The sequence below is a fragment of the Aulonocara stuartgranti genome (assembly GCF_965226115.1).
Source record: "Aulonocara stuartgranti genome assembly, chromosome: 12".
In the NCBI taxonomy this organism is placed as follows: Eukaryota; Metazoa; Chordata; class Actinopteri; order Cichliformes; family Cichlidae; genus Aulonocara; species Aulonocara stuartgranti.
Window position 1 is genome coordinate 17,402,715 of NC_138948.1, and position 27,198 is coordinate 17,429,912.

Below are 27,198 nucleotides of genomic sequence, written 5' to 3' on the forward strand. Positions count from 1 at the left end.
ATGTATTCTGTATGTTTATGCTCATTTTATTACATGATCAGATAAAGTATGCTCAAAAATTCTACTAAGTGTTTAGGCACATGTGTTGAAATTGATCTGATTTTATAGTGGAAAGAAGCTGAAAGAGACTCAGGTATTTGTTCAGTGAGAGCCAGGATCATATTAGATTCACTGTCATGGACAGTACTGTGCAAAAATCTTGAACCACCCTTCATTTCTTCATATTTTCCTAGGAAAATGGGAAATAACAGCAGTGATTTATAACAGACACATATGGTAATACAGTATATAAGGTAAAAGTTCTAATGAGCTTCAAAGTCAGTATTTGGTATGACCACATTTATTCTTCAACACAGCATGAGCTCTCTTAGGCGAGCTTTCTTGTCATTTCTGTAAGTATTCTTCAGGAATAGTTCTCCAGACTTCTTGAAGGACATTCAAAGCTGCCTTTTGTTCTGTGAACATGATCCCACAGTGCCTCAATAATGTTAAGTTCCGGGTTCTGTCGAGACAAATTCTTGATTTGCACTGTGTATTGTGTTTGGGATCATTGTCATGCTGAAAAATGACACCAATTCGTATAAGACGCTCTCCAGATGTGCATCAAAGTCTGATGATACATTTCTGTATTCATAATTCCCTCAATTTTAACCAGATCTCCAAGACCTCTTGCTGAAATGCGACCTAAACCTAAATGCGACCTAAATGACACAGCCTCCACCGTGTTTTATAGATTGGTGCAGACACTCACTGTTGTAACTGTTTTCTGGCCTCTTTCTGATTAATGACAATTTCGATTCTTCACTCTGTAAGACCTGCTGCCACTGATTTACAGTGCAGTTCTTGTGTTGTTTGGCAGAACCCAGCCTTTTTCCCTGTTTCCCTTACTTAGGAATGGCTCCTTGACAGCCACCCTTCCACTGAGACCATTTCTGATTATCCTCGGCAAATAGTACAGGGATCAACCAAAGGGCCAGATGTATCTTTCAGGTCTTGTGTCAGGTCTTTGCTGGATTTTTTCCTATTTCTTAAAGACATTGCTGGCATTTTCCCTAGATTCAACTAAAGAAATGGGAACAAATTATGTATTATTGGAACATGTTTCGTCGTTAAATTGTCTGATATGTTGAGTAGTCACGACACCGGCTCATCCTTTGAGATAGGTGCCTTTTTGTGTTTAAATGAGTCATAGATAAGTGTTAAGTGGCTTACCAGAAGCCATTCGTCTGATAATGGTCAGGTACAAGAGCTGGACTATAAATGAGTGAAAAAATAGCCAATGTTAGGACTTTAAAAAATTACAAGAAAGTCTGGCTCCTTGGAAGGCAAATATAAAGAAATGAGGCATACTACTATAGCCCTGCACGATTTTGAGGCATTGACCTTACATCACTCCGAGAACAATGGAAGAGTTTGTGTATTTTAGGTAAAGAGCCAAAGAGAGAAAAAGCAAGAACCAGGCCAGGTAAACAGATACAGAGTATCCAAAACAAGACGAAAACAATTCAAGGAAACTAGAACCAATCTAGTAATTCCTGAATCTCTGTGAATTAATGTTTCAAAGTGATTTTGATGTACATTGATATCCATAACCCTTTCAACAGACCTAAGGCCAGATGTGGAATATGGAAAACACTTCCTGGTCCAGCTGTGGATCATTTTGATGAGCAGACAGTTCTGAATAATGTTCATAGCCTGAGCCCCGTCTCTTTAGCCTGTCTTTCTTTCTTCTATTTTATGTATTATTCCTGATGTTGCTGCCTTAAAAATACTTGTGAGCTGCCAAACAGAAGAAAAGAAACTGGGAACTGCAAAGCACTAAAATCAAAAGACAAAAACATCGACTTTTTCCCTGTCTTGCTGACATTAACAGTTTGTTGTTGGCACTTTTGCAGCCTGCCTATCACTGTTGCGCTGTTTATTCTTCTGATGAAAGCACTTGGAGTTGATGGACTAGTACATGTTATAAATACATTGAGACTATAGTTCAGTACTGGATAGGTCTTGCAAGACTACATTGCTAAAGAATGCAGCATCAGTTCAACCTGTTTTAGATCCCATAGAATCGTGTGTCCTCATACAGCTTGAGCCCTGTAACATTGATCTCTCTTATGAAGAAAAAAAGTACTCAAGTACTTCTGAACAGAACCCCTACTTGAAACAATACATTCTTCTTCTGTCTATTATGAAATCACATCACACCCAATCAAATCAATCTTTGACTGGGTGTGATGTATAATGCAAAGACAGCTCAGGGTGCACTTTTACTCTATAAGTAGGTTTGACAGTTTGATTTGCATAAACTCATGTTTCCTTTGGATACTGGTCTAAAGTCTCTCACTGCTTTTTGCTTTGTGTGGTTCTTATTAAGACTGTCAGCTACATAGACACAATGATAAATGTTAAATAGACCTGTTAGTAGAGCAGGGCAATATGACCAAAAATATTTATCACGTCAGTTATATCGTTATCGCAGATAACGATATAACTGATGATATAATTGACACTAGACAAAATACTTTACAACACCACAACTTTATTAGTGCAAAAAAAAACCATCAATGTATTTTCACTTAAAAAAAAAAAAATCAAAAATCAAAGGATTGATTTTAAGTGTGCCGTATTTTCCAAACAACACGGTAATAACGACGGCCCGCTAGCATGCTCTACCAAAAATAGTGCTTTGTTGTGTATCTGACGGATGAAAGCTAAACCAGTGCCACACCACTGAAGTTGCAGCATTTATACAAACCAATTCTGGTTCATCCGTTTCATTTAACGATCCACTTTCACTCTTCTCATTCTGCGTCGCCGCCATGTGCGTATGTAAACAAAGGCTCTGCGCATGCGCGTTTTACCCATATTCTATTGCGATATTTCATTTTCCTATCGTTGCCCAACATTACACCGGTATCATCATGAACGGTATGATATAGCCCAGCCCTACCTGTTAGTATTACAGTATTACATTACCATAATTCCAGCATTTAGAAAAGTATTTCTACCATCATAAATACAGGTGCTCATCTTTCTATTAAAGTGATACTATGATGACATTTATAGTTAGAAGAAGATGGAAAAGGGGGGTGCTGAAAAGATGGTGACTGCGAGTTGTGCGAACAATTTTACAGGACTATTTCAGGACTCAGATGATAACTGATCCAGCTACTAGAGGTGAAGCTGTGTGCAGTATTTGCCTCAAGAAAGTTCAGCTGACCGATGTGTCACCAGGTGTTGTCATTGCCTGATTTTAGAAATAACAGTCAACAGCAGATAAGGAGGTGGTCCGCTTGCCTCCACCCCAGAGAGAAGGGTTACATCTCCTGGGTCTAGGTGCGTCTTGCCCCTCTGATGGCGGGGGTACCTGGACCTGGGATATAGAGTATGTTTGGGGAGTGTGACTGTCTGTGCAGTGTCTATTTGTGTCTGTCTACATGTTGGGTGAGTGCCGAGTATTTGGTTGTGCATATGGGGTGGGAATGCACGTCTGTGTCCGCGTGTGCCTGTTCGTCTGTGTCTATATGTCAGGTTGGGTCTTAGACTCAACCTCTCTGGGTACATCTCAGGCCCTCTAAAGTACGGAGGCCTATCTCCCCTCACCACACTCCCTGCCGGTGGCTGATCCCCTCAGACGTTGGTGTGTTGGTGGTCCTTGTCGTCTGGGGCTGGGCGATCATGTATGTACCGGCTCACTCCTGGTGGCCAATTAGCGGGGCCGGGCGCTTGTGGCCCGGCTGGGCTCCTTCCGGGGGGTGGGATGCCCTCAGGCCTCTGGCCTCTGGGCCTGAAGCTCGGTCCTCTCTGGCACCGCTGGCTGCCGGCAGAGCCCGCGGGCACGCCACTGCAACCCCCTCTGGCCTCTGCTCTGTAGCTGCGAGGTGACCTCTCCTTTGGGGCTCTACTCAGCTCTTCCCAGGAGGGTGGCACGGTTCCCCCCCTTTGGTGGTCTTCCTCGTGTCCTTGAACTCTGGGGCCTCTGGATATCTGGGGCCTGGATCTCCTCCATACCTGCTTCATACCCTGGTGGACGGGGCTATGGCTCCCCACACTCCCTAGCAGATCGTTACATGGAGAAACCTTTGGAATACAAGCATGCTGATCCACACAGGTATGCACACAGGTGTACACATGGGTATTCACAGATGCGGACTACAGCTTTCTTGGCTGCTGCCTCAAAGCACATTGTGCGCTGTCTATCTTGCGTGCTGCACAATATCGTTTCTACTGTTACCTACTGCTAGCTAGTTTATTGTGATGGTGCTGTTTTTTTTATTATGTTGCTCTTTGTTGTTTGCTTTCTCTTCTGTTTTTTTTTCTCCATACAGGTGACCCAGGTGTTTTGTTTGTTTTTCTTTTTTTTTTTCTTTCTTCCCCCCCTTCTCACCGTCTCGTCTCCCCTTTGGTTTTCTTTCTCTCCCTCTCTTTCTTTCATTCTTTCTCCCTGTCCTATCCTCCAGTCATGTCTGTCCCGTTTGTAGCAACTGAAAATAAAATAAATTCATAATTATAATAAAGGTCAATCAAATGGACCAATATGGCAAGGCCATGATGATCCACTTGGTAAAATAAATCCGCTTGGCATCTTTCTTGGCCTTAAGACAACAATTCTGATGGCTAAAGATCCAAACGGGACACACAAAAAAAAATATATATATATATAATGGATTGGATTTATATAGCGCTCTTCAAGGCACCCAAAGCGCTTTACAATACCACTATTCATTCACTCTCACATTCATACACTGGTGGAGGCAGCTACAGTTGTAGCCACAGCTGGGGCAGACTGACAGAAGTGAGGCTGCCATATCGCGCTATCGGCCCCTCTGGCCAACACCAGTAGGCAAGTAGGGTAAAGTGTCTAGCCCAAGGACACAACGACCAGGACAGAGAGCCCGGGGATCGAACCGGCGACCTTCCGGTTACAGATGCGATTCCCAAACCCCTGAGCCACGGTCGCCCCGTGTAAATAAATAACAGTCAACTTATTCTCTGGGAAGAGAGGGTGCTTATTATTGTATATACATACATGCTACAGTTATGGATGTTCCTCCAACTAATGCTCTAGTGAATTAAACAGAAATTTAAATATAGATTAATGACCTTGCTTAAAAGTAAGCAGACATTTCAAGTGTAGATAAAGTAAGCATCAGTAGTCTTCTCTCCTTGCAGGTTAGCATCCACATGACTATATATTAAAAAAACAGCACAACCTTCCCCCATCTTTTGCATAGCTATCAGACTCCAGCAGCGCAAGAGTATTTAAGGCCTTAATACGGTCTTGCAAAAAAAGGCTTAATATTTCAAAATTCTATAATCTAACTTTATTTATTTTTTAATTGTTCATTTATTAATTTATTTATAACATTCAAACAATTGGATACTACTGCCATCTGCCATCTGTGTGTTACCTTGTTGATGGGTCCTAATGACAGACATGAATAGATCCTGGTGACCCTTAATCTCTGCTGCCGAACAGTTGTCTGTGTAACACAAAGACAGAAGGTCAAAGTTGGCTGGTGTAATGCTCTTGCAACCACAGATAGCTGTAATGAGAAGTTTTAGTTCAGTTCAATTTTATTTTATTTACAAAGCGCCAACAATTACATGACCCCCTACACTGAAAAAAAGGCCATGTTGGATTTACTTAATTCAATAGTGGACATTGGTTGCACACAAATGTTTTGCTTTGGCAGAAACTTAAACAAACGAGTTAAATCAACACAACTTATTCATATTCAACAAACCTGTGCATTTTGTGTTCAGAAAACGCGATTGAAACATGTTTAGATGAAGTAAGTTGAGCTCTTGGAATATTTCAATCCTTTACAATTTTATCATTTTATGTCAACACTATTCAATAACTTTTACCCCAGTACTACTTCGTCACTTAAATACTACATGTTGTCTTCATATTACATAATGTTTAACTAAGTCTAGAGTCTGGTTACCATAAAAATTTAATGGATCTACAGCAACTACCATCCTCCTATCTTTAGCCTGGTTGCAGGGTTATAACCCTGGAGTGATAGGTTACAAGGCAGGGTACACCCTGGATAGCTCACCAGTCTGTCACATAGAGACAAACATCCATTTGCATCAGACTCTGGATTTGAACCCAGAACCTTCTTACAGCACTAACCACCACGCCACCAATCCTGGCTTATCAAAAGTAGGAAAGTTATGATTTCAAGGCTTGATGCAGAATCTTCTTTATGTTTTTGTCCTTGACAGGTTAAACCACAATAAATAGTGCTAGCATGCACGGGGTGTGGGTGAAGTTGTCTGCCTCCAGTGATTTTCCTGTGGTTTAAAATCTCGTGTGATCTTGTGATCAGTCTTAAAGACATTAACCACTCTTACTAGATTGTATCAGGTCATCTCAACAAGAACAAATTAAGTTGTTAAATTTCGTACAGATCCTACATGATTTAATTACGTTCAAGATAGCAACATTACATTTTTGTGTTCAAATTACACGGTCGACTTTTTTTAAATGTAACAACCACCCAATTTACTTTTTTTCAGTATATCAAAAAAAGTAGAGGCGGCTGCTCGACTTGACTGAGATGGATGCCTTCCTCAAACCACGATCCAAAGTTTTACTTCTCGGTCAGTCTCCTGTGAAAGAAGGCTGTAAAAGTTTAAATTAGATTTAAAAAGACAACTCAGGATTCTAGCTCTGCTATTTACTGCCTTGCTAGTCTAGAAACAATGCAAGCATTCAGATCAACTCTGTGCCGTTACACAACCACTCAGCAGTTGCATTAAAGTTTCATGTAAAAACAAACCATCTGCCCTCTGCCTCTAAAAGATATATATTACAAGACTTTAGTGTTTCATAAAATTGGAAAACATCTAAAAAAAAAATTAATACTGTAAACGACTGCATCTGTTTTATTACCCTAAATTATTTCATCTGTACTTCAGCAGTAGTTTATAATAGAGCATGAGATTTTAAATGGTTTTTCATTGATTTACTGTTTAATGTACTTAATATACTGACTCTATAAACTATGTGTATTGGCAGTAGACTCTAGGTTTTGTGACTCATGTTTTGGATTTTTATTCACAGTTTTTATCACACAATTTTTTCCCACTTACTGTGGAGAAATACACATTATGGTTATAGAGGTACTGCCTTTAGTACTGTTGACCAGCAGACTCTAACACTACCTCCTTTCTCCTGCGCTGATGGGGTTTAACTTAATGGGTCTGTTTCCTCTCATGATTTGCTTTAAGACTCCTTAGGGTACCAGTCAACTGCTGTGTTTTTGTTAGAAAGTGAATTACTATAAAAAAATATTTGTTACCATGTCACCAGAGTAAATACAGTTGTGATATGTTCAGGCTTGTGTTGCCTCTTTATTACTTTCCCACTATTAACCCCAAGTTTCTAGAAGTAAACTACAGACAGAAAGATTACTGAGGAAGATCTGCAAGATCTATAAAATGCAATGTGTATTTACCTAAATGTAGCGATTTTAAAATCAACTGTATACTAAGAAGTATTAAACTGAATGTAATCTAGCTGCATTAGCAGTAGGTTGTGTCAGCGTTACATGCAAGCTTTTGTGGCCCATCAGATAAGCAGGCCTAGATTATTGTTGTATCTTAAGAGCTTGCATCCATGAAAACCATGGTCAGTTTGTACCCCGGGTATTTGTGTTGGCATGTGCATTTATGGAAGAGGACAGAACTAAAACAATGTAGAAAAGATTTTTAAAAAACACCTCCCATTTATCGTGAGCTGCATAATGTTGATCTTTCTTGATACGAGAATAACTGACGAACACCTAAAATGCAGCTGTGAGAATACTACTTGTATGTCTTTATTTGTTTCAGACTAAGTTTATTTGACTGACTGAAGATACTGCTGTGGCTTTTTTGGTCTGGTCACTTTCAAAGCTCCTTTTAGGGCCTCATGTGATGTCATATGTATTTGAAAGGCCTGCTGAGGCCAGTGTAGAGATAATGGTGGGATGGAGAGGATAAGAAATGTGGAGGAAAACACACTCATACCAAGATAAATGGACATGAGTAGAGTTCTGTCACATGCACATGCGCGCGCGCACACACACACACACACACACACACACACGCACAGCCTTGTAATGCTACATTAGGAGATGTTTCTCATATGGCCTTGCCTAACGTGAGGGCCGATAATGACAGTCAGAGTTGGCTTCCAGATCTATTTAAGGACCATTTCTAGTAAATAGTATTGGTATGGAAATAGTAGCAAATACAGATGTTGTTGGATTTGATCACATCATAACAACACTGACCAAGTCCTCTCTAATCACTGCACACAGAAATTGATTATCAAACACCCAAATGGTGAACCACATGTGGCAATAATCCTGCCAATCGCTCTATTTTTAGTGGTTCCCCGGCATTTTCTCCTGCACACGTGTGTCTGTCTGCTCCAGTTTAAGGTAGAACTGGGAAAAGATTGAAACCAAACCATCCTCTTCATCTCCCTTTTTTCCTAATAAGGTACAGAACAAGAAATAAATACACAAAGGCTAAGAGTATGTGTCCCACCTTCGGGAATGACGACTGCATACATTTTAGATGTCTTTGTTTATTCTCTAAGTCATTATCTCTCTTGTTTAAAAAGGGTGACCTCACTCTAGGGGTCCAGAGGAAAAAGAATCTACATGAAAGGCAGGAAGGCAAGTTAGAAAGAAAGGCAAGATGATTAGAACAGAGACAGATACAAATGGTGAGAGCTGAAATAATAAAGAAGAAGAAAAAACTGGGAAGCGCTAAGAGGAAATGTTTTTTTGTTGTTGCTTTGTAAAGTACTGCCTAAAAAAAGGCACAGTTATGTTTGTATGTAAATTAAGGAGCTTCTAAAACCCTTAAATCTTCACAGTAAAAAAGGATGTGTCCTCTCAGACTAGCTGAATAAGTTCCTATATAGTGTGAAAAATTTATCAAAGTTTTTCCTAGTATCATTTTGACACTAGATAAAATGTGTATTCTTTCCTCACTCTACTATTTTAGCTGTGTTATGGACTAGGAGTCAATTAATCAATTTCAATAATTCAGTAGAATGTTGTCATATTTTTATCTTTGGATCTACTTGGTTCAAAGTGTTTTGATTCCAGTTGTGTAATCCCAAATATTTCTATCCTGCAAAAGAGTTGCCCAAAAAAGACAAATTGTATGCAAATCAGTGTTCATGGTTGTTAAAAACATGTGAGCAAAAGAAAGAAAGAAAGAAAGAAATGCTAGGGTGTACTAAATCTAAAAATAAACTTGGACAGACGCACTTTGTGCCTCCATGTGTGTGTTTGCATTCATGAACGCTTATTTGAAGGAGCATGTCCCATGGAGTGTATAAACTGGCCCTTGTGGTCTGTGTTATTGCATTTTCCCAGCAACATTTCCAGGACCAACCTGTCCTGTCACCCCACCCTCTCTGCGTGTGCATGTGACGTTTTTGTGAACAACTGGATCTTTGTTGTTTCGCCACCTCTAGCGATTGTGTCATCCATATGGCAAAACACTTACTTAAAGAATTTTAAAATTCTTACACGTGAATGTGGGTATTTGTGCATCTCTGTGTATATTGTGCTTGTGTAGTATAATCTACACGTATTTTGCCTGCTAACGGCTCCTAACTCGCACACACAGACACACATACAGGCAACAATCTTCTACTGATTCAGTAGTGTTAGTTCCTTGCCGGTGAAGTTGATGGCATGTCAGGGCACAGCCCTGGAAACATCACTCAATGATGTCATTTGAGCAAGAATAGACCAAAGAGATTAGAAACAAATGCACAACTGAGAACATGGAACAGCCGCAATTGTATGATGTGGGTGATTTGAGAGGAAACGAAAAAGAGATACCTGCTCTTCATGATGAGGTCAATTAATCTATCAAGTCTGCTATAAAACAAATTAAAAGATACACATTGGAGCTATGTAATTAGTGAAATAACACACAAGATTAAATTTAATATTAACATGATGCTGCACCAACACCCACCCAAACCACAGAATCTAATTTTTACATTATCCTCCGCAAACAGTGAAAAATCTAATGATGAAAATGTAGACAATTTGATACAAGCTCAACTACTGATTACCAGCATACAAAGAAAAACACAGTTTATATTATATTCTTTTTATCCTTAGCAATCACACTGTTATGTAATAAAATGTCCATGAACATTAAACAGAGCAAAGCAGAGACAGGCATGTAGAGCCTGACAGTTAACACGAAACATGGACAGATAAAAAATGCATCAGGCAGGGAGCAGAAACCGATTTTATAGCAGCTGCTGTGAACTTAACCCCTAAATGGATCGCTACATTAAGACAAAGAACACACGGATGCACACACAGTGTTTCCAATTTGGTGTCCAGGACAGATGAACTGCTATGTTTGTCGCTGTCACACTATCAGTGTCTAAAGCAGCAGTTCAATTTAGGAGCCTCACTTTTCACTTATGAAGAAACATTAAGGTTTTACATCTTCTCTTATAACCCATCATATCGCTGTTATGTTGTGGCAATTTATCAAAATTAAAGAAAAATAAAACTGTTATTTGTTTATTTAGTGACTGCTGATTGTGTGTGTAACTTTTACCAAGTGCAAGGACATTTTTACACACACTTTCTCCAGTTCTGAGTTGTTATTAACAGCTACTTAAGTTTCAGGAAGATTAACCTTGATGCTCTCATGAGTTCTGCCAAGGTTGAGCCAAGTCAGAGGACACATCTTATTAAAACTGTAGGTTTCTTGTTTGAAACCTAAAATTCAATTTGACTGTGAGGACAGATCTGAACCTCTGTGAGTTAAATTAGACTGCTGTTTATATTCACTTTCTAACAGCCATCTTTTCCTCCTAACATGTGACTGTAACCATTTCCATGCTAGCGTTTTCCAGTTATAGGTGCGGTGTAATCAAGGCAGTGGCTCACAGAGATGACGGTATCAGATTTGAAATACCTTTCTGACTAACCCAGTGTTCCCCTTACTACCCCGATGTGCCACACATATTTCCATGGTATTGGTTGTGCTCATGAGATCATGGCTGTCCCCAGATTAGCCGTGGGGATATGCTGGACTGTTTATGGTTTAGTGTGTCCATGGAAACGAACCCAAACCGTCAGGAGATGAGAGGATACAGGTGACTTACTGACACACAAAAAGGAAAGATGAGCTGAATTGTTGCAAACAGGAATGTAATTGACACTACAATCAACCTATTGTGATAGATAAGTGCAATAACCACAATCAGGATGTCTATGCACAAAGAATTTTATCAGTAAAGGTTCCTGGGGTCAAAATACAGCCTGGAGTGCCGAAAAGCCTGTTACAGATACTTTGCTTAGGCCAGTTATTTTCTCTTATTTCCTTTTCCTAAAAGTAAAAATGTGTTGTTTGAGTGTGGGATCTGCATAAATTCCTGTGTTCAAAATCTACGAAAGTTACAGCCACGATAAAATCTGTTGTGTAACTGTTCAACACAACATTTGCCCATAAACTGTTCCTGCTGCAAATATGATTTGTGATTATCTCAGTTCTGGCAAAACAAAACTAGTGTGGAACAAGAGAAAAAGAGAAAAAGCCAAGTCCGTATCTGTGTCTGGAGACTGATGAGATTCTAGCTACTACAAGGGTGCCGGTTCAGATTTACAGAGATGAAGGACATGAACCTCCCTGAGGAAGTTTCATGAAGGGTTGCTCTGAAAGGAATGCAAAGCAGCTGATATTTACATGTCTGCAGTTACTGTGCAGTTTGCTTAACCTTTAATTTATGTTAACTTACATATGACCCCCCTTTTTTACATCCTCAATCAAGCCGTGTAGCACTGCACAACCGTTTGTCATTTGTTCCATGTGTACCTGTTTGTTGGTAGTGTCACAAAAGTTGATCTCGAGTGTTTACTGTTGCTGATTTGATTCACTTATTTGCATTAATTAGGTGCTGTTGCATTGATGTCATTTTAAACCACACAAGTCAGCAAAGAATATTGTCAACAGATGAAAAAGGATCTCAGTAAAATTAGTATTGCTATGAAGTGCTAAGCCAGAATTACTTCTGGGCAAAGTTAAGAGTGTAGGGAGTTCCAGACATGCTCCTCAGATGACCTTTAGGGGAGATCAGAGCTTAAAGTGACATCAAGAGTATCAAACACCAACTGTATCAGATTAATAGAGGTCTTTATGAACTAAAAACAGCTGCCTTTAGTTTAGACAGATTGAAAGAAGCCACAATTTTCAGCTCCAGTAACTAGAATTTATTTGTTTCATGCATAGACACACACCAGGCCTCTTTTGGTGCTCTCATAAATGATGACAGAAACGTTTCTCAGTCTTGGTTTCTATGCTGAAAGCTCAAGGGTTTAGTTGTAATTCACTGTAACCGCTTGTTTTTTTTGGGTTTTTTTTAAATAAACCTCAGCAAAACCTAAAAAATGACAGTATGGTATTAGCACTTTTAATATTTCTATAAACATTAGCAAACAGTGTGGAAGAGCTGGTGTAATTTTAGCCGCATGGTGCTGGCTTAAAGTCACAATGTTTGAAAGGAAATAATAAAATAAAAAAATAAATAAAAAAAAGAGTGGTGTGCCATCATAACTCATAAAGTTTTCCTTTCCCTTTTTCTTTCTTCCTTTCAGGGCCCCCAGTGTTTCTAAACCTCCTCCTGTTGCACCAAAGGTACTGTAAAAATATGAAACTCAGCTCAAAGTGCAAATACTAATCACTCATTAATTAAAGCAAGGCATCCCAGGTGAATAATTGGATTTAGAGTAGCTGCATATTTGTGTTTGTCTGTGTAGTCATGTGCAAAGTGAAACATGTGGCCAAAACTCCTTTTTCCAGAAAAGAGTAAAATAAACAAATGAATTCATTAAAGTAAAAGTAAGTAAAAGTAAAGCAATTAAAAAGCTGTCACCTGGGGTTCCTTGTTCTCTAGTGACTTCTTTTTAGCGGTTAGAAGTTGTTTTGTTGCATGACCACCACTTTTGCTATGTTTTATGGTTACCATGAATTACAGTCAGGTATACTGGTGTTTCCCTAGTTTTTTTAAAATAAAGAAATTATGATTGAAGTTTATTTTAAACTGTGTTAACTGAACTACTTATACTAGACAAACATATAGACATGAATATGTAACCTGGGAAACATCAGCATAGTGTGTGATTTGATGTGATTTATCTGTGTTTGTATTTGCATGCTTTTCTCTCGTATCGGTAGGGCAACAGATCAGACATCATAAAACCGGTAGCCATTGCCCATCCTCCTCTTCCACCCCATCCTCATGATTATTCATTCAGCCACTCTGCTGTGTCCAACAACAAGGCCCCCAGACCTTACGGGGACTGCAAATCAGAGAGTGAACACCCTCCTTTACAGTCCCCTTTTGCCACTTCCATCCCCTCTCCGTCCTCTGCCTTTACACCTGCATCCTTCCATACTAGTCCTCGTCCTCCTTCTCTTTCTCCACCTCCTGTCTCTTATCCATCCTCTGCCTCCTCCTCCCCCCCTGTCCTCGTCCCGCCTCAGCCTTCGGTGTATAACACACCAATCAACCTGTACTCCACTGAGAATGCGTGTGAGGTGGCCATGGGGCAGAGGCGGGGCCTGTTGGAGAGTCAGGGTGGAGCCTTACCACTGCAGTTTAATGGGTGAGTGGTGGCTTTGTAAACTGGTTCAAACAATTAACCGTTCTCGGCTCTTTCACATTCCTCAGTTTTATCCACTGAGACCGTCTGTTTGCTCTCCTTATGGGTATTATTGCACATTTTTACTACCGTGCCTGCTGGATGATTACCAGGTTCAAATTCAAACACCAGTTGAAATACCAATTTATGCAGTAACCTGTAGTAACCCGTGGTGTTTCTCTAGGACATGTTTACAAGGTTATAGTTAACTTTAAGTCCAATGCATTACTTCTTACAGCACATAATATCCAAATATATATTTCAGTTATCCTTTGCCAACATTCCTAAAAGAAAGTGCAAGTTTGCAAACATCTGGGAAAATTTTCTAGGTGCCAGACCAAAGAAACATGAAAATCAATTCCCCCTGATCAGGATCATTTCAATTCTGAAATTCAGTGAAAATAAGAAAAGACAAACAGTTAGGCATGCTTTCTTAAACATAGTAAATAGCTTCCAGAGTTTTCTTAAAATAGTAAATAAAACATGCCATGACGCTTGCTGTGGGAGGATATCACCTCATTTTAACTTGTTTAAATGCAGGTGCAGTCTCACTTCTATTTTTTGTGCTTGTGAGCACATCACGCTCATAGGTCTTCATTTTATCACGAATCACTAAGGAGAACCTCTCCACTGTTGACCTTTATAAGCGTATTGGAAGGATGAAGAGAAAGATGGAGTCAATAACTATTCTCATCATGTTCGTGTTCTCTGTCATATTTTTTAAAACTCTATTTCTCTTTTAAATCAATCACCATCTTTCACATCATAGCTGCATGGAACTGTCTTCACCAACATATCTGCCATCATATACTCTTCCTCCTTTTCTGTCTCAACTCGTCTTTCAACCTTTCTAGAGCCATAGTGAGTATAACTAAGCTATGATGCTGTTAGTATTCTGTCTAAATATATATCCTCCATTGGTAACTTTAGTAGTTTGGTATTCTCTTTGCTCTTATTTTAAGAAAGAATTAGTCCGTAAAGTGTTCAGTCTGGAATCATATAAATTTAAACATGTGCAAATGCCTACACTGGCAATTTTTAGTGTCCTTAACTTGTTCATTTTTTTAATTAAATAGTTTTGAAAAGAGGAGGTGCCAAGTGGACCGCTCCTTCTCTGACTCATAATTTATCAGTTCGTTCCAATTACATTTTCTCTCTGAGCGCTTTTGAAACTAGTCAGTGGTCTCTCTTTCTGTAAGACTCAGCAGTCACTAGTGATCTGCACAATATAATCTTACACCGTGCAGACGTGCGCACGTACACACTAGAGACTAGTGATGCATTTTAGTCACATACATGGCCTATCTCATGTATCAGAGTTAACATTTAATACCACCTCAGGTAATTAAACTACTTTATTAAATCTTGAAATTGATATTTCTTTAGAATTGTAGTTTTTTATCGATAGCTAATCTCATTAGCAAACATATCTCAACATTCTTTTTAACTTTAGTTACTGAAGTTACTCCTTTGCTCCTGTTTTCACTAATAGATTCACATATTACATCATTTTAATCATTCACAATCCATCTAAAAGATTTACTTTCACAGCTGTATATGAAATGTGTAGAAATTATATACACATTGAAAACATAGTCACCGTTATGTCTACATAATTACACAGACCAAACTATGATTTGATCTATATTTCCATGTATGCTTAATAGCAGGTGTATCTATTCTATTTATTTTCTACTGTTGCTGATATGCATACAGCCTGGCACTACATGCATGTATACAGCTTTGCATCTTGCTTGTTTGCATGCTGCATGTTGCAAATAATTTGTGCGGTTTGTTTCACAGGGGATTTATGAATTATATCTTTCAGTGTATATTACTGTAAGATATATATATATATACATACATATATATATATATATATTATGAATGCCCTTTAGGAAAATATTATATATATATATATATTCCAACCAAAGTCTGAATATATAGAATGAAACTTGAATATATAGAATGATCTTCTGAATATATAGAATGAAACTTGAATATATAGAATGATCTTTTGAATATATAGAATGAAACTTGAATATATAGAATGATCTTTTGAATATATAGAATGAAACTTGAATATATAGAATGATCTTTTGAATATATAGAATGAAACTTGAATATATAGAATGAAACTTGAATATATAGAATGATCTTCTGAATATATAGAATGAAACTTGAATATATAGAATGAAACTTGAATATATAGACTGATCTTTTGAATATATAGAATGAAACTTGAATATATAGAATGATCTTTTGAATATATAGAATGTATGAACCTCTTTTTTAGAGATGATGTGTTTCTGAATTCTCTGCCTTTACAAAATGGCATCAGCTGAACTATTTCAGTACTTTTTAGAGCTTGACAACTGTTTTGCGACAGCTGTTCAAATTGCAAATTTCCATAGTCCACTAGTTGTATCCTGTGGTTGTACAGTGTTCCAACATTTACTGACAACATTTGAGATATGGCCATCCAACTAAACCCCAAGTCTCGCATGTCAGTCAGCTGAGTAGCTGGTATGTTGTACCTAAAAGAGTTAGAAACAAAAGAAGAAATATGTTAACTTCTTTCTTATTTCTTGCATTCATTATCTTGTTTGCCATCTCTTGACTCTTTCAAGTGCCATACACATTATGAATGAATTTGTTTCCATTTTTATCACTTACCTTGACCTTCCTCTTTGAGATGTAGAATGATATAATGAGCCCATAACATGTGCTTCAGCTTCTGCTCGAAGTGTTAGCTCAGTTGACATCTCCATCAGTGATTGATAAATTCCCTCAAGAAGTGTGCATAATCTTCTCCCAGAAACATTTTGTTGAACATTATTCATGAGCACTAGAAATGTTGCAATAATGAAAACGTGTTCTTCAAGGTGACGTAGTATAAATTCAAATTATTTCTACCATTTGCAGTTTGAACAGCTGTCGCAAAACAGTTGTCAAGCTCTAAAAAGTACTGAAATAGTTCAGCTGATGCCATTTTGTAAAGGCAGAGAATTCAGAAACACATCATCTCTAAAAATGAGGTTCATACATTCTATATATTCAAGTTTCATTCTATATATTCAAGTTTCATTCTATATTTTCAAAAGATCATTCTATATATTCAAGTTTCATTCTATATATTCAAGAGATCATTCTATATATTCAAGTTTCATTCTATATATTCAAGTTTCATTCTATATATTCAAGTTTCATTCTATATATTCAAAAGATCATTCTATATATTCAAGTTTCATTCTATATATTCAAGAGATCATTCTATATATTCAAGTTTCATTCTATATATTCAAGAGATCATTCTATATATTCAAGTTTCATTCTATATATTCAAGAGATCATTCTATATATTCAAGTTTCATTCTATATATTCAAGTTTCATTCTATATATTCAAGTTTCATTCTATATATTCAAGAGATCATTCTATATATTCAAAAGTTTCATTCTATATATTCAGAAGATCATTCTATATATTCAAGTTTCATTCTATATATTCAAGTTTCATTCTATATATTCAAGTTTCATTCTATATATTCAAGTTTCATTCTATATATTCAAGAGATCATTCTATATATTCAAGTTTCATTCTATATATTCAAGAGATCATTCTATATATTCAAGTTTCATTCTATATATTCAAGTTTCATTCTATATATTCAAGTTTCATTCTATATATTCAAAAGATCATTCTATATATTCAAGTTTCATTCTATATATTCAGAAGATCATTCTATATATTCAAGTTTCATTCTATATATTCAAGTTTCATTCTATATATTCAAAAGATCATTCTATATATTCAAGTTTCATTCTATATATTCAAAAGATCATTCTATATATTCAAGCTTCATTCTATATATTCAAGCTTCATTCTATATATTCAAGTTTCATTCTATATATTCAAGTTTCATTCTATATTTTCAAAAGATCATTCTATATATTCAAGCTTCATTCTATATATTCAAGCTTCATTCTATATATTCAAGTTTCATTCTATATATTCAAGTTTCATTCTATATATTCAAAAGATCATTCTATATATTCAAGTTTCATTCTATATATTCAAAAGATCATTCTATATATTCAAGTTTCATTCTATATATTCAAGCTTCATTCTATATATTCAAGCTTCATTCTATATATTCAAGCTTCATTCTATATATTCAAGTTTCATTCTATATATTCAAGTTTCATTCTATATATTCAAAAGATCATTCTATATATTCAAGTTTCATTCTATATATTCAAGCTTCATTCTATATATTCAAGCTTCATTCTATATATTCAAGCTTCATTCTATATATTCAAGCTTCATTCTATATATTCAAGCTTCATTCTATATATTCAAGTTTCATTCTATATATTCAAAAGATCATTCTATATATTCAGACTTTGGTTGGAATATATATATAATATTTTCCTAAAGGGCATTCCATAATATATATATATATATATATATATATATATATATATATATATATATATATATATATATATATATATATATCTTACATGTGTGTGTGTCACTGTCAGTCCCTTTCAATCCTTTTTTCTCTGCTTTCCAGACGGCAGCATCTCGTCAAGTGACAAAGTTAGTCTCTGAAGCATGTCACATGATTAACTGGCCACTTTTCTTTGTTACCTGTTCAGACTTCTCTGTGCATGCATTCCCATATGGAAAAGAAATAGAAAAAACATATAAAAGACTTGCATCAGATGTGGTCTACTTCATATAGTGAATCAGTTGCATTTACTCATGAAAGTGGCCACTTTCATATATTGTTTCAGTAAGTATATTATATCTGTTTTCACTTGTATGCTTTTCATACAAGTTTCACACAAGACAGATACAAACTTTATTAGATTTATATAGATCTTTTCCATGTGGGTTTACTTACCTGCAATCTAATTTCCAAAAAACATTCTGGCAATGTACCAAACCTAATGAAGAAAAGAATGCACTTTATTTATTTATTAATGACAACACAAAAGTTGAAGAGGACAGAAGTTATAGCCTTCACTTTTTTTTCATAATGCACCAAAAGTGTAGAGTTATTGACAGGCTTAGACATTTAGCACCCTTATTCCATTAGTATTGAACCATGTTAGAACATAAACAGTGTGGTTTGGCGCTGTCTTGCAGAAATAAGCAAGGTCTTCTCTTTAAAAGACGAATGAATTGCAGCATATGTTGCCTAAAAACCTGTGTAACTGTATATTGCCATGCATTAATAGTGCACAGGTTTCCCAGACCCCAAATTTCCTTCAATCATTGTGTATTTATTATAAAAGGCTTTTTGCATTTTGTGTATCATTTTACACTTATTACATCTTGAAAATGCTTAGACATGACATAGAAAACTTAAAAGTCTGCAAAATACTGCATATACAAAACAACAAGATATCAGTATCAACGAGATATCTACGAGATATATGTCTTTTTTTATTGTTTCTTTCTGTATTCAGCGGTTCACCTGCGGATTTTTTAATTATTGCATTCTGTTTTTAATTTACATTTTATTTATTATTTTTATTCATTATTATTATAACAATATATCATCATTATTATCATTACATTTTAATAATGCAATGTGAAAATGTTGTAATAGTTCACTGTTTACATTTTATTTAAGATCTTACAGTATAAATCGTTTTCCTTATTTATTATTAAAGCCATGTGTAAGTAGTAAGACATTTTTATAGTATTTTACCAAGATTACTAATAAAAATGGTTTATTGTTCAGTTTGGCTAATTTCAGGTTTACATTAATCAAGAACTGCAGCACTGCGGTCTACATGCTTTAGCTAATTAAAATCAGACTTACTATGGTGCACTTTCCTGGGGCAACACTATATTTTCCCTGAAGTATGAATCTCTACTATTGATTCTGACAGAGTGGCATCCAAAACACATTCTCTCACACACACAGGGAATATAATATGAAATGCTCCCAGTACTGGAAGTGTGTGACCAGGCTAACACATAGCTGTCAACACTGCCACACCCACATAGCTGCTGCTTTAACAAGAGTGTGTTGAGAGACTCATAAATCAGTCTGTATTGAATGTGCTAGGTGAGTTTGTTAGTGGAAGTGGATTTATAGGTGATTTATTGACAGCAGAGCCTGAAAAAAATCGTTGTTTCCATGTGTGTGTGTCTGTGTGCGTGTGTGTGTGTGTGTGTGTGTGTGTTGTGGCTGTGCATGCATGTACTGTTCATACAGACACGTAAAGATCAAAAGTAATTTAGTCTTCATGAGTTTTATGTTTCAAATATGCATGTTCCTCACTTTGATTTGAATAAAACCACAACTTTTCAAACTGTTTTAAATTAAGTGTTGCTCTACTGTTTTGTATGCGGTTCAGTGACACCACCATGTGGCTGAAAAGAGACCCAGCCTGTTTTGGTTAATTCCTTCTGTTGGCTTTGTGTTGTACGTGCACTGGTAGATGTGGTCTATGAATCTTTTTTTTTTTATTTTTTTTATTTTCCACTCCAGTCACTAAGATTTCCATAAAAGTTTTCATCACGAGTAAATCAATTTCTGTCTCTGTCTTCTTTCTTTACTTCCACTATAGTGGACCTCAAAGTATTTTGAAGTAAGTCTTTTCACAAATCCATTCATTCTCAGCACAGATATTTTATATTATAGTGCGTTTATTTTGTTTATTTTCATTTCTATTCTGTCTTGTTTGTTTAAAAGAAAACCCCTGCCACCAAGGTATTTTATTGGTGTCTTTGCCACCAAATTCATTTAACAGATTGCGGTGTGATCTCTTCGCCCTTGCCTAATTAGTGCCCATTTACATATTTACAGTGTGGCACACTTTCATTTCACATACCTCTAATTATCTAACAGTTTGATTGTTCATTATTTTGTATAATAACCTCAAAATGTGCGTTGTATATTAATTTAAAGTCATCTAGGTAATCTCTTAAAAATCTAAAAAATCGAACATGCTTTTACATCATAACACGTTGTGGTGTCCAGCTCACTGTTATTAATCACCATCTCTGTTACTTTAGTTATATGGGAGGTATATCTACTGATCCCATGCATCCTCTTGTTTCCTATCCTATCTCAGAGTACCTAGGAAACATGTTGTGGATACAGACATCCATTTTTACCATGTTCCCAGTCACGCTGATGCCAGCAGAAAGCGCATAATGGAGGACACCGAGGACTGGCGCCCACGTACTGGCACCACCCAATCCAGATCTTTCAGGATTCTGGCTCAGATCACTGGCACTGAGAATGGTATGCTCCTGACTACAGTATAGTAGTAATATTAGTAATATTAGTGCATATAAACTGTTGACCAAACTTAATAATTGTGATGCTTTGTCTAATGTTATTGCCCTTGCAGTTCAAAATGAAGAAGCTGACACAGCCAAGAAGACAAAGTAAGTGCATGGCAATGAAAATGCTCAAATTTGACTTTTTATTGTCATTGATTGTGTGGAGTTAGCTGGATGTCGATAACATAAAAGTCACTTTTATGGAGCAAACAGGGATTCTCACTCTGAATCTTTGTGGCACAGTTCTGGCAATCACACTGATGCTGTGTGGGTTCTTCCTGTCTAGACAGCAGAGGAAGGATCACATTTTATTCATTAAGTCAAAAGCCAGACCTCTGAGTACTGCACTTCACAATTCTGAATGGCTTTCTGAGCTCCGAAAGCTCAGAAAGCCATTCTCATTACATTCTTCTCTAATGCTACTCAAGGCTGTTTTGGAGCATGTCAGCAGTTAAGAGTCTTGCTCTGTGTATTTACCAGTTAAGGTGTAAATGAGTGTTTTGGTTTGTTTTTTTCTATTAGTCATTGTCGTTTGTGGATGTGACGGGTTTGCTGTGCTGCATGATGTGCTGCAACCATGACTGCATTGTGGCCTTATTCTCGCCGTTGGTTGTCCATTGGTTGTCTATTGCTCTTGGTGGTTTGTGGAGTTACTGCGTGTCTGACATCACTCATGCTAACATACAGATAATTTTGAATGTGAATGTAGCTGTGTGGTTTCATCCATTCAATTCATACTAATGGCCATGATTCAGTGGACATGGTAAAGATCAGTACTTCCCATATCAATTATACAATTGCTTTTACCACATCTTAATGGAGATTGTAGGGCAACATTCCTATTCTTCCTAAATCATTCTTTTATGTCTCTTCTGGTGTCCTTTTCTGCTTCTTCTTCTTTCTTCTTCTTACTTGTGCTGGATGGCAGAGTGAACAAGACCACTCGGTTGGTGATTGGCCCCAAGTACAACGAGCTGAGAGACTGGCACCACGGAGTGTCTGCTCGCACCCTCAATGTCCAGTAGACTTTGTGTATGTGTCTGTGTGCCTGTGTGTGTGATTGGCTGTCTCACTGTGTACAAAATGTATCGCTAAGGTGCTGAAGGAATATATGATTGTGGATCAGTGAGATTAAAATAAGTAAAGGAAATAATGCTGGAGTGAGAGCATGCTCGTGAACATTGGGAGTTTTATTGTGTCTGTATGTGTGTCAGTGTGTGCGTTTGAGTGTGTGTGTGTGGGCTTGTCCTTTACAGTTTGCAATGTGCTGGACCCTTTTAGACTGTTTATTGCGTGTTGCTTATGTGCTTAGCCCACTCCACTGATTCCAACCCTGTAGTTATAGATGGATGAATTACAGTAAGTGCACACCTAGAATCCTGGAGGAGGAGTATATACAATTTTAGTTAAGCCCATTTGCGGTAATGTGTGGTGTCATCTTCCATTGTTGCAGAGATAAAAGTTGAGAAATCCAGAACTTCCAATATGAATACTAAAATACTGCACACAGGTGTATACAAGCAATCTCAACATATTAAGTGTATACAGCTGTCCCTCGATACTCTTTTAGCTGTGATAAAGGCAACACATGGTTATGAGACAAGGAAAGCATCCTGAGTTTGCATACTGAAAATTGTAAAGACAGTCTTTATGAATCTTTTAGTTTACATTCACTTTAAGACATAAAAGACAAAAAAAAAATCGCTGAAAAATCACTTCTGGATAAATCTGGATAAGGTCTGGATGAGTATGTGTAGACTGTATTAGGTATGTCACTTTTTGCATAAATGTATGTTACAGAGGACACTTCTTTAAGAGTCAGTAGCTTGTTTACATCTATTGTGTCTGCTGAATGATTTCATAAACAGAAAAAAATACATTTCAACTTGTAGTGCATGTATGTACAGTATGAACCAATACCTTACAGTCAGGTCCAGAATTTGCTGGACAAAGGCAGAGGCAAGTTTTTGTGGTTTTTGTCACTGCGCATCACCAAAATGCATTTTAAAATCAAATAGTCTGGATATAATCAAAGTGCAGATATTAAGTTTTAAATCAGAGGGTTAACAAAAGTGTTGACTTAACTGAAATACACGTTTTCTTATACACAGTGCTCCATTTTCAGTGACTCTAATGAATTTGGGCAGTTGACTGACTTATGAAACCTGTTTCTGTGTTAGTTCATGACAAAATATTCATTAGATTCAAAGAATTGAATTGGTGGATGCAATGGTATGGTATGGGTAGGTATGGCTGCCAGTTAAACCAGTCCACTATGTTTTATTGTGAGTGCTGATAGAAGTAGCAGGATGAATTGTTAAGTGTACATGGCTATACTCTGCTCAGATTCAGACAAATGCTGCAAAACTGATCAGATGGTGCTTCACAGTGCAAATGGATAATGACCCAAAGAATACTGCAAAAGCAACCAAAGAATTTCTCAAGGCAGAGAAATTGGTTGGTGGAAACAGGGGTTTATGTAATCCTACTAACTAAACGTTTCATTCAAATAATTTTGTAAATCCCTCAAATTAAAGCTGAAAGTCTCAACCTCAATCTTCATCTTGATTGTTTGATTTAAAAATCACAATTGTTGTTTTATAGAGGAAAAACTGTCTTTGTCCAACAAATTAAGACTTAACCGTGCATGTCATGCTGCTGGTATAAAATAAACAGTCCAGTCTGGTTTAAAAATTTGTTCTCTTTAAGGTACAAGCAAGTAAGAAGCAGGCCAGGAATGAGGTTGTACAAAGTGACTTTATAAATATTATTTTAAGACCTTTGTATGTGACATATTCCTCCAGTGCCTTAACATATTTCATCCCTATGTTTACTTAGTGCAAGTTCTGAGTGTAATCAGTTTTTTTCCTGTGTAGAAAAGCACAATTTTGAAGAATTCTGAAGTCTGATATTTATTTTCTGTGCTTGAAGGTTGTTTAAAAATTCTACATTGTAGCTAATAGGCTAATAAATTTGTTGAGTTTTTTTCTTGTTTCCTGTTTCTCTGTTTCTGGTGTCTTTTTGTTTGTTCTCACCATTCTGAATTCTGTTGCTCTTTCCTGTTCTAGCTGTCTTATTGAATCTGTTTGTGGTTGGGAGGCAGGAAGCTCATGTAGAACTTTCCACTTTTAATAGTGAAAACAACTTGCACGCGCACACACACACACACACACACACACACACACACACACACACACACACACTTGTTTTCATGTTTTAGTGAAGACATCTAATTGACATAATGCTTTCCATAGCTTCCCTGGTATTTTGTCCCCATAAGTGAATGTTGGTCCCCACAAGCATGGTGGCATGTCAATTTTCTGTCCTCACAATAATTTCACACACATAAACACAGTAATACAAATCCACATAACCACATTATGTTAATTTTTTTTGCAGTTCTCTTGACTTCATGTAATTTAGAGCATGCCAAAGCTCTTGAACCCAAACACATTATTTTCTGCTATCTCTTATCTGCCAGTGCACAAGAGCCAAATAACACCTTTCTCAAAACTCTGTTTTTATTCATACTCCTGCCACTTAAGACTCTTTCACCTGCTCATTGCTTTGTTGCACACATTAAGGAATTTTACATTTCTCTCTCTCTCTCTCTCTCTCTCTCTCTGTGTGTGTGTGTGTGTGTGTGTGTGTGTGTGTGTGTGTGTGTGTGTATAAAATACTAAAAATCGACTGTAAGCTCTGGACTTTTTTTGGGATCTGGACCAACATTTTTCCTGTGTTGCCACCAGAGGGAAGCACTGACTCAGAAAATGCTGTCCAGTAAGCGCACAGTAATATTCCTGCTACTGTTTAACTCTACTGCTTCAACTCAGTCTGACCTTGCTTCCATCTCAACACAGGGGCACTACAATGTATTTATATGATGGAAACCTCTCATTTGTTCCTTTGCTCCGCTCTTTGTTTTTTGTCTCTTTCTGTTTCCTTTGGTCCTTTGCCTTTCCTGTTTCAACCAGGGCAGAACAAAGTATCTTGTGAGAAGGCAGCATCTCAGTACTTTATTTAATGTCCTGCTCAGCTCTTATGTTAGTTTCACTGCAAAATGCTTAAGGAAGAAAAGCTATCGTGTCCGTGAGTTGGACCTGCTATAGAACAAAAGGTAGACATAACAGACTGTAAGTAAAACTTTGAGCGAATGCTCTTACAACATGTTTATTATGCTTGCAACTTTGCAACAATAGCATGTAAATAAATACATATATAAAGCTGTACATCTGTATGGAAGATGTTTTTTGGATGGGTTGCATTTTATTAGTTATTGCATTGCTCATTATAACACCATTTCACCAGTATAACAAATAGTTTCGTTATTTTCAACTCACAGCATAAGCAAGGCCTCGGATTCACGGACCATGTGGTTCAATAGCTGCTGTCAACAGTGAACAAGCCATGTTTATTCAAAGCATGCCCGCGCCAAAGGACATGGTCCATATGTCTCTGCAGCGACAGTTCATACCAACTATGACATTCTGTGGTTACTATGAAATAGCTTGGCAGCATCTCACAGAGATCAGTCATTGGTTGGTGGACACAACTGCACACAGTAAAACCGTGAAGCACGAACGGTGCGTGTGCATTTGCACGAGGGAGCTTGAGTGGGTGCCTACGATGGATGGACGTCTCTGTCACTGCGTGAGTGTGAATAGAAGCGCATGGTTGAAACAGTGCGTGAAAATCAAATTTGATCCAAAGAATATAACAGCGCTAAATTATAGACCATCTGTTGCGTGGTGGAGAGAGCTCCTGGACAGCAGTCAGCTATGTAAATGGACCATTTGTTCAGTATTTAAATTAAACCAACACATTTATGCGATGCATAATACAAACTCTTGTTGGCACTACAGTACACAAGGGGTTACCTTACATATGTAAAATCTTCTCTATTTTTTTCATTATCTCTTAATAGCATCAAACAAGAAATGTCATTATTAGGTAGAAAATAAACTTCAGATAAGACAACCACAGGAGCAGCAGCGGTGAAACAGATTAGGACCACTGACAAGGCATAAATAAATACATATTTATCAATGTATATAAAGAGTATAATACAAAATAGATCAGATGATAGAATGAAAAGCCCGAGCTTCTTTAATTATCCCTGACAATTGACAAGGTTCATATGTGGCCAAGTATGTCCAGATGGTCAGCAATCTAAGTGGCTACTGCCGAATCAGAAACAAACAGCAGAGCTCTCCATAAAACTAATCACAGTCTTACAAAATACAATAAAGTTACATGTAATTGGACTGATTGGTAGAGAATATTAATGAGCTTCTAATGAATGAAACGCTGGGGAGCATCTTATTTCCTGCTCTATTTGTCACCTGTTGTTAGCAAATTACTGTAGCTAATATGAATAAATGTTGTTAGCTTGTTGGCCAAGATAATTTAAATAGATGGCGCTGTGGTCTTTAATCGTAGTTTATTAGCCTAATAGCATGATGAGGAAAAGGTCTTTCCTGAATTTTTTTTTTCTTGCTTGCTTGATAAGCTGATGCCTGCTGATGCTTTTTGTTTCTGTTGCTATGCAGAGAGAAAGACTGTGAATATTGTTATCATGGCAACACAGGGAAATACGCTTTTTAACTGTACTGCTACCTACTGTAGAAGGAACTACTACAAAAACTGTTCTCAGGACTTTGGTAGTTTTAAAAAAATCTATTTCTGAAAAATAGACAGTGCACAAATGTGCACAAGATGCTCGAAGGAACTTTACAGATGTCCTAAATTTCTCTTTTATTAATAAGGTGTTGGAAACTACCTATATGAGGTATGGTATAATTATTCAGTTCATCAGCAAATGATATGTTCCAAGATAGGAGTGGTTTGAGAACTCATTGCTATTGTGGCTGCTGTGACCCGATCACAAAGATGCTTTCTAGTGTACTTGTTCCCCTGCTTTAGTAAAAATGGCAGTACAAATCCAGCTAGTTGGCACTGTCAGCACTTTGTCTGCAATGGATAGTTTCAGGATACTTTCAGTTTTGTCTCTGCCTATAGATGTAAGAAGTTAGTGTGAATAGCCATGGCTCCTACTGTCAGACATATGATATACAAAAAGGTAAGCTGATAATGAGAATGAAGAAAGATTGTATGTAGCCCTGCAGTCTCTTTCTTACAGAGAATACTTAGATTAGGACTGTGCTGGCTGCAGGCTGATTGGCTGGAATCAATGC

General features: G+C 37.1%; 1 protein-coding gene across 6 annotated transcripts in view; it reads left to right on the forward strand.

Annotated features, from left to right (window-relative positions):
* Positions 1-27,198, forward strand: part of LOC309719041 (PDZ and LIM domain protein 5-like) — a 70,142-nt gene that overhangs the window by 29,957 nt on the left and 12,987 nt on the right. For 2 of the 6 annotated variants that reach the window (XM_082554816.1, XM_082554815.1), the window contains exons 4-9: positions 12,645-12,684; positions 13,225-13,655; positions 20,284-20,304; positions 20,409-20,426; positions 20,791-20,963; positions 21,073-21,109. In XM_082554816.1, the coding sequence (XP_082410942.1) occupies positions 12,645-12,684; positions 13,225-13,655; positions 20,284-20,304; positions 20,409-20,426; positions 20,791-20,963; positions 21,073-21,109 (720 nt within the window). Of the gene's footprint in view, positions 1-12,644; positions 12,685-13,224; positions 13,656-18,269; positions 18,296-20,283; positions 20,305-20,408; positions 20,427-20,790; positions 20,964-21,072; positions 21,110-27,198 lie in introns of all 6 variants that reach the window. The other 4 variants (XM_082554819.1, XM_082554817.1, XM_082554820.1 and 1 more) reach the window with 4 other exon arrangements.